At 39.6% G+C, this 8,021-nt stretch overlaps 1 protein-coding gene across 7 annotated transcripts in view; it reads left to right on the forward strand.

Moving 5' to 3' along the window:
* The window catches only part of DZIP1 (DAZ interacting zinc finger protein 1), a 47,980-nt gene that overhangs the window by 10,496 nt on the left and 29,463 nt on the right, over nt 1-8,021 (forward strand). For all 7 annotated transcript variants that reach the window (XM_064493019.1, XM_064493020.1, XM_064493022.1 and 4 more), the window contains exons 7-10: nt 351-478; nt 2,732-2,893; nt 6,006-6,143; nt 7,846-7,908. In XM_064493019.1, the coding sequence (XP_064349089.1) occupies nt 351-478; nt 2,732-2,893; nt 6,006-6,143; nt 7,846-7,908 (491 nt within the window). The remainder of the gene's footprint in view (nt 1-350; nt 479-2,731; nt 2,894-6,005; nt 6,144-7,845; nt 7,909-8,021) is intronic.

The following is an 8,021-nucleotide window of genomic DNA, read 5'->3' on the forward strand; positions in this document are numbered from 1 at the left end:
GCTGTTGCCTCCCTTCTCTGATTGAGACAGGCATCTCAAAGAAGAGCCTAGGATGATTCTCGTCACCATTTTGCTCTGTGAATGGGCTCTCACCTTGTCTCTGTAGGAGAATCCAGTCTCAGCACAGTGGCTGAAAAAATCTGCTAAAAATAATTCAGCACCCAATAATATGACGGGCTGAAAGTAAACAGTAAAGAGTAAAAGTTGACTCATAGGGCATGAAAAAAAGCAATAATATCCCAAGTTAGAGCAGTTTCCTTTGTCTTTGTCTGATCAATAGAACTGCACCCCTTAAGTTTTCAGATAGGTTTCCTAAGAGATGGTATGTTAACGAGATATTTCTGTTGCAGCGGAGTATAAGAAAAGGGCGCAGACTGATAAGCTCCAGAATGAGATCGACATGTTGAAGGAGCAGCTGCAGCTCACCAAGTCTCAGCTGGAGGCTGCGCAGCACGCCCATGCAGTCCGGTTCTCTAAGGTACGGTACCAAATTCCGAACCGATGGTCTGTTGGGAAGGATTGGCTTTCATTCCTTTTAAATGTTCGGTAGAACTCACCAGCAAAGCCATGCAATCTTGAGCTTTTCTTTGTTGGGAGTTTTTTGATTACTGATTCAACCCCCTTACTCATTCTTGGTCTGTTCAGATTTTCTTTTTCTTCATGATTCAGTCTTGGTAGGTTGTATGTCTCTAGGAATTTATCCATTTCTTCTAGATTGTCCAGTTTGTTGGCATGTAATTGATCATAGTAGGCTATCATGATCCTTTGGAATTCTGTGGTATCAGTTGTAATGTCCCCTCTTTCATTTGTAACTTTGAGTCCTCTTTCTTTTCTTGGTTAGTCTAGCTAAAGGTTTGTCAATTTTATCTTTTCAAAAAACCAACTCTTAGTTATTTTTTATCTTTTCTATTGTTTTCTTGTCCTGTAGTTCATTTATTTTGGCTCTAATCTTTATTATTTCCTTCCTTCTGCTAACTTAGTGCTTAGTTTATTCTCCTTTTCTTTGTAGCTCACTGAGGTATAATATTACATTGCTTATTTGAGATCTTTCTTTTTTCTTAATTTAGGCATTTATAGCTGTAAACTTTCCTCTTAGAACTGCTTTTGCTGCATCCCATAAGTTTTGGCATGTTGTGTTTCCATTTTCATTTGTCTCAAGATATTTTTGGTTCCCCTTTTGATTTTTTTCTTTGATCCATTGGTTGTTCAGGAGTGTGTTGTTTAATCTGCATATATTTGTGAATTTTCAAATTTTTCCTTCTGTTTCTGATTTCTAGTTTCGTAACATTGTGATCAGAAAAGATACTTGATATAATTTCAGCCTTCTTGAATTTGTTGAGACTTGTTTTATGACCTGACATATGATCTCTCCTAAAGAATGTTCTGTACATGCTTTAGAAGGATTTGTAATCTGCCGTTACTGGATAGGATGTTCTGTGTATGCCTGTTAAGTCCATTTGGTCTATAATGTTGTTCAAGTGTCCTGTGTTTCCTTATTGATTTTTTGTCTGGATGATCCATTGTTGAGAGTAAGGTGTTAAAATCCCCTGCTATTATTGTATTGCTGTTTATTTCTCCTATATATTTAGTTTCTCCAATATTTGATGCATATATATTTACAATTGTTAGAACTTCTTGATGAGTTGACCCCTTTGTCATTATATAATGACCTTTTTGTCTCTTGAGAACTTTCTTTTTTAAAATGTTTTTGGTTACTTTTTTTAAAAAATTAGAGGATTTTTAAAAATTGGGGATTGAACTCAGGACCTTCTGCATGCTAAGCATGCGCTCTACTACTGAGCTATACCCACCCCTGAGAACTTTCTTTTTTAATGTAGGCTCTTACAGTTATAAATTTCCCTTTTAGCACTGATTTGTCTGCTTCCCTTTTTTGGTATGTTTGTTTTAATTTTTATTCATCCCAAAATATTTCTGTATTTCCCTAGTGAGTTTTTCTTTGACCCATTGGTTGTTTAAGAGTATATTGTTTAATTTTCATGTATTTGTGAATTTTCCAGTTTTCTTTGTGTTAATGATTTCTGGCCTTATTCTGTTGTTGGAGAAGATACTTTGCATGATTTCAATCTTTTAAAATTTAGTGAGAATCATTTTATGGCCTAACATATAGTCTGTCTTGGTGAACCTTCCATGTACATTTAACAAGAATATATATTTTGCTGTTGCTGGGTGCAGTGTTCTGTGTGTTTATTAGATGGAGTTTGTTGAGGTCTCCAGTTAGGTTAAAAAACAAACAAACACTGAAGGTTGTGAAGAAATCAAAGGCTGATTGACTAGACCTTGAATTTAGCTTATATAAAATGCATTTGTGTTTAATGGGGCTGAGGTAGGGCTACTCCACCCAAATTGGTATGGTATCAAGGAAGGTTCTTCTCAATAGATTTTTAAAGTATGTTTACATTTTACATATGATTGTATGTCTACTCTACAAGTTCACAGATTATAGAACTTTTTGAGACTTTGGGCCTCTTTGTATTTTAAGGGATGTAAGGACAAAAGGATGTTGTGTGCTGCCTTTGGTTTGGAAAAATTATTGTGCACAGACTTGCCATTATATGAAGTGTTTTGCAAAAAAACAAACAAACAAAAAGCCTAATTGAAATATGCAAGACTAGCTGACTCATTTGAAGTGAAGCTATGTCCATTTATTTAAACTTCTGCACACTTGATTCCTATCAGAGCTTTTAAAGTCATGTATTAAAATCAATTTCAGGAGTATGAAATGCAGAAAACAAAAGAGGAAGAATTTCTGAAGTTATTCGATAGATGGAAAGAAGAAGAAAAGGAGAAACTAGTTGATGAAATGGAAAAAGTCAAGGAAATGTTTATGAAGGAGTTTAAAGAACTGACTTCCAAGAATTCAGCATTGGAATATGTAAGTATCCAACCTAGGAGTCCTCAGAGCTTTGATAGAGTTGTGGCCTTGGGAGGCGGCGTTAGAATCGCAGTGTGGACTGTGAATCCAGAAGTTCCTTTTGTGCCTTGGCCCAGATACCCCTCCTCCTTGAGAGTCTTGGGAGCTTGAGGCATACGGAAAACAGTAAGTCAGAAAGTCGTTCCCTGGAGAGCGGGAGCTTTGGCCCCAAACCCAGTGCTGAACACTTGGTACATTTGGTTGGATCAGAGAGGATGGTCCCTCTTTCTTAGCTGGTTAGGTTTAGACAGACCAAAACCATAAACCTCCCCTTGTGTTAGAACATTTCAAAGTTCCAAAGGAACTTTCCAGAAAGGCTGACATAAATCACCAATGTTGAAGGAGAAGGAAGCCAACTCAGAAGGACAGAGAACCTTTGCCAGGCCCCTTCCTCCCCCCAGGCCTGGCTGGTGAGGAGGAAGGGGGTTTGAGTGAGCTGGATGTGGCTAAATGTGATCCCTTTCCTGTGGGAGCATCCTGGGTCACACAGAGAAGCAAGGGAGGTGAGAGAAGATCCTTGAGCTCCCTCTAGGGGCCAACATGTTTCACAAAGTAAGATAGAGGGATGGTTTTGGAATATTGCAAAGATCCTTCTCTAAAACGTCCTGAACTCTCTCACAGGGATCCGCAAAGTATGACCTGTGACCCAAATCTGGCAAACCACCTGCTTTTGTATGGTACTCGAGCTATGAAAGGTTTTTATACTTTTAAGTGGTTGAAAAAAGTCAAGAGAAAAAATATTTCACGACACATGAAAATTGTCTGAAGTTCACCTTTCAGTGTCCACAAGTGAAGTTTTCTTGGAACACAACCACGCTCTTTTCTCTACGCTTTATCTTTATACGGAACTTTTTGCTGGAGCCGTAGAGTTGAGTGATTGTGACCAAGACCTTATGTGTCTCCCAAAGTCAAAATACTGTCTGGATCTTTACAGAAAAAGTTGCTATCCCCTGTCGTATCTTTATAAAGCAAATATGTTACAAGATTAACAATTGATGAAGGTGAAATGGGTGTAATAGTCTTTCAACTTTTCCATAAATTATAATTTGCAAATAAAAAGTTGAGGGGAAGTTAACTTGAGATGGCTCATTGTGTCTTTTCTGTAGGGCGTCCTTCAGGCAACTCCTTGTTGGTTCCATTATCCCCATATCACTTCTCTTGGTTCTAAGCATCAGAACCCTTAGGCAGTAGTTATTTCACCACCCCTGTTCCAGGGGCTTCTCCTGAACTCACACCTGTGGCCCCTTCTCAAAGTGGGATGTCACATTACCCACAGTAATGGATTTTGATACTAACCAATTTAAGGCTGGCTTATGTCTTTTCCATCCAGCCCACAATCATTTTTTTCCCTTGTGATAAAACTGCCAATTACGGTTCTTTTGCCTGAGATTCCCTCCATGGTTATCCCTGCCCTCAGAATCATTGTGGAATTGGACTTTTCCCCACATAGGACTTTTTTTCACTCTCTGTATCTTTAAAGAAAAAAAAAAACAGCTTTATTGTGATATAGTTTACATTCCATACAATTCACCCACTTAAAGTGTACAATTCAGTGGGGTTTTTTTTTTTACTACATTCACAGAGTTATGCAGCCATCATCAGTCATTTTAGGACATTTCATCACCCAAAGAAGGTACCTTGTACGCATTGGCACTGTCTCCCCAACCCTGGCAACCACAGCTCTGCCTTCTGGCTCTACGGGTCTGCCTGTTCTGGACATCTCATATAAATTGAACCATACAATATGTGACCTTTTATGGATGGCTTCTTTCACTTATCATAATGTTTTCAGGATTAATCTACATTGTAGTATGTATCAGTATTTCATTTTTTTAAATTGCGGAATGATTTTCCATTGTATGGTTATACCATATTTTATTTATCCATTCATCAGTTGATGAACATATGGGCTGTTTCCTCTTTTCAGCAAAGACGGTTTTAAAAATTGTTATTAATGATAGACTTTATTTTTTAGAATAGTATCAGGTTTACAGAAAAATTGAGCCAACAGTACAGAAAGTTTCATGTAAATCCCCCTCTTCTACCTTGTGCACAGTTTTCCATATGACCGATGTCTTAAGTAAGTATGGTACACTTGTTACAACTAATGAATCAAGGCTGACACAGTGGTATTAACTAAGTCCATGCTTCATTCCGATTTCTTTAGCTTTTATATAGCTTTTTTTTTCTGCTCCATGATTCTATCCAGGATACCCAAGTACATTTAGCTGCCGTGTCTCCTTAGGCTCGTCTTGTCTGGAATGGTTTCTCAGACTTGTTTCTGATGACCTTGACAATTTCCAGGTGGACCTGTCAGGTGTATTGTAGGATGCCCCTCTATTGGAATTTATCTGATATTCTTCTGGTTAGGCTGGGTTTATGAGTTTGGGGGAAGATGTCCTCAGAGTTAAAATAGTTTTCCTCACATCGTGTCAAGGGCACACACCATGTATGTGATGTATGACTGCTGACGTTGCCCTTGACCACCTGGCTGAGGTGGCGGTTGTCAGTTTTCTCCACTGAAAAAACTACTACGCTACTCCCCCATCCTCCCCGCCCCTTTCCATACTGTGCTCTTTGAAAGGAAGTCTCCATGTGCAGCCTGGACTTAAGTGGTGGAGACTTACTGTGCTCCCTCATCCTTTTGTTTTTGAAGTTAACAAATTACCTTCTGTGCTTTTCTGAGGGTATTTACTGACTGTGTCTTTGGGAATAACATACAAGCAAAGAAAGTTAAAATGTTTTGTCCCTAGTGGTCTCTGGATGATGCTGACCTTGTCACTAAATTATCTTGAGAATGAGCTATACCCAGTTCCTCTGTTTCTGGTGACCGGGACATCCCCACCACATTTGTAAAGCCCCATTGTCCAAGATTAGAAAGTTGGGTTTTCCTTTCCCTTTTTCACCCTGTGTGCATTCTTCTGTTGGAAGAAACGAAACAGGGAAACAGCTGGGAAGGAGTAACAGGATGACAGTCTGGGAGGAAAGTCAGATGTGCTCCAATTTTGTGTTCTTTTTCAGTTTTATGAAACTATGAACACTCATGCCAGTGATTTTGAATTTTATTTTACAGCAATTGTCAGAAATCCAGAAGTCCAATATGCAGATTAAGTCTAACATAGGCACATTAAAAGATGCACATGAGTTTAAAGAAGAACGTCCTCAGTGTCCCCAGGATTTCCAAAATGTGATGCAACTTCTTGACAGTCAGGTAGGTAAAAGTGCGTGATCACTGCAGTAGAGGCCTAATCTCTCTTAGTGAAAATCTACAGGAAGCATCATCTATGGGAAAAGTGTCTCTTTCAGTGACGGCGTAGGTAACTAACTCTTTTTTTTCCTTGTCTCCTTAAATTGAAGTCTAGTTGATTTATAACGTTGTATTAGTTTCCAGTGTGTAATTCATAATAGGTGTTCATTAGATAGTTGCTGACTGATGTGGATACAGAACAGTTTGGCAAAGTTGTTTAATTTTGCCTTAAATATCTATTCGAATTGGTTCCCATTACCTTAGTATTTATTTTTCATATTTCAGATGTTGCTCACTTTCAAAAGGCATAGAAAGGCACACTGAAGCACTGACCTTTTTTGAGAGCTTAAATATACAGCTGCATTGGTGAACTGATGATCTTTTACATTTGTCAAATGTAATTGCAATTATCTGGAAGCGAACCTCAGTAAACAGTACAGCCTTCATCCTGGCTATTTTAGTCACACTGTTTTAGGGGATTTTTTTTTAAAGCCAGGAACCAAATAGAGTTTCATAAGCTTATGAATTCAGGACTTTTTTTAAAAAGCAATATTACATTATTTTTAAAAGTAAGTGTTTTTGCATACGGACTACTCCCATTGCTTCTGGTCTTGCCTCTCTCCTCCACTTCTACCTTTCGTGTTGCAGCCAGGCTGCCCACATCACCGTTCTGTCTAATATCCTTCAACGGCTCCCTCTTTTTCACAGAACAAAGTCTTGAACCCTTAACCAGCATTCAGAGTCCCTGAGGATCCAGGCCCTGCCACCCCACCCCCCCACCCCCTCCACCATCCTTGGCTTTACTGCGACACTCTGGCAGCACCAAACCAGTCACGGTTCCTGGGATGTGGCCATCTTTGTCACCACCTCCCAGTTTTCAGGACCTGTCACTTGCTCATTCAGCTGGGACGGCACCTCTTCTAGAGGGTTCTCCTGGACCTCTGGGTTACTGCATTACTGTAGTCCTCCAAGCAGGACCTGGCCACTTACACATCATGTGGGAACCCCCCATTGTTGTGCCAACTTTCCTCCTGGACAGGGCAAGGCCCGTCTGAGTTCTCTCCCAGCCTGCCAGGGGCTGCCCAGCGAGGAGCCTGGTACTCAGGAGGGGACCAGGAACTGTGTCCTGAGCTGAGCTGTTGGCAGTTGCTCCCAGAAGGCTGCTCTCTCGCGAGGTGAAGGACTCAATTATAAAATCTTCAGATCTCACCTAAATTTCTTCTGTCTCTGTGCTATGAGCTCTGTGAGTTTCAGACCCCATGGGCTCAGAAACCTTCTAGCTTCTTAGGTTGGCAAGCCAACACTCATTTTGTTTAATTTAGGTTTTACTGGAGCACAGCCACACTAGAATGTATTGTCTATGGCTGTTCTCCTGCTAGTAGGAGTGGCTGAATCATCTCACCCCAGGGCCTAATGGGTTTACTGTTGGTCCCTTAACATTTCTGAAAATGTTTGCTGACTGCTGCCTCAGAGTATAAGATTAAAACCAAGTGCAAATGTGTTTAAACATTTCTGACTGTATTTATATTTTTTTAAAATGCCTGCTAAAATTTTACCCAATAAATAGTTGGGTTTCATAGGTGCTCACTAAAAAGGAAGCTTTCATTTTGAGTAGATATCATTGTTACAGTTGCACGTAAATTTCTCTTGTTTTCCTGTTTCCTAGGAAAGCAAGTGGACAGCCCGAGTGCAGGCTCTACATCAGGAACACAAAAAAGAGAAGAGCCGGGTAAGATTAAGAAGCCAATGGCCTGTAAAAAGTGGGTGTTTCTGAAAAGAGTATTTCCTAATTCTTTATAATAAAGGTATTATTTGTCCACTTTAAAAAAATTGTGGAGAAAT

This window comes from Camelus dromedarius, chromosome 13, assembly GCF_036321535.1.
Source record: "Camelus dromedarius isolate mCamDro1 chromosome 13, mCamDro1.pat, whole genome shotgun sequence".
In the NCBI taxonomy this organism is placed as follows: domain Eukaryota; kingdom Metazoa; phylum Chordata; class Mammalia; order Artiodactyla; family Camelidae; genus Camelus; species Camelus dromedarius.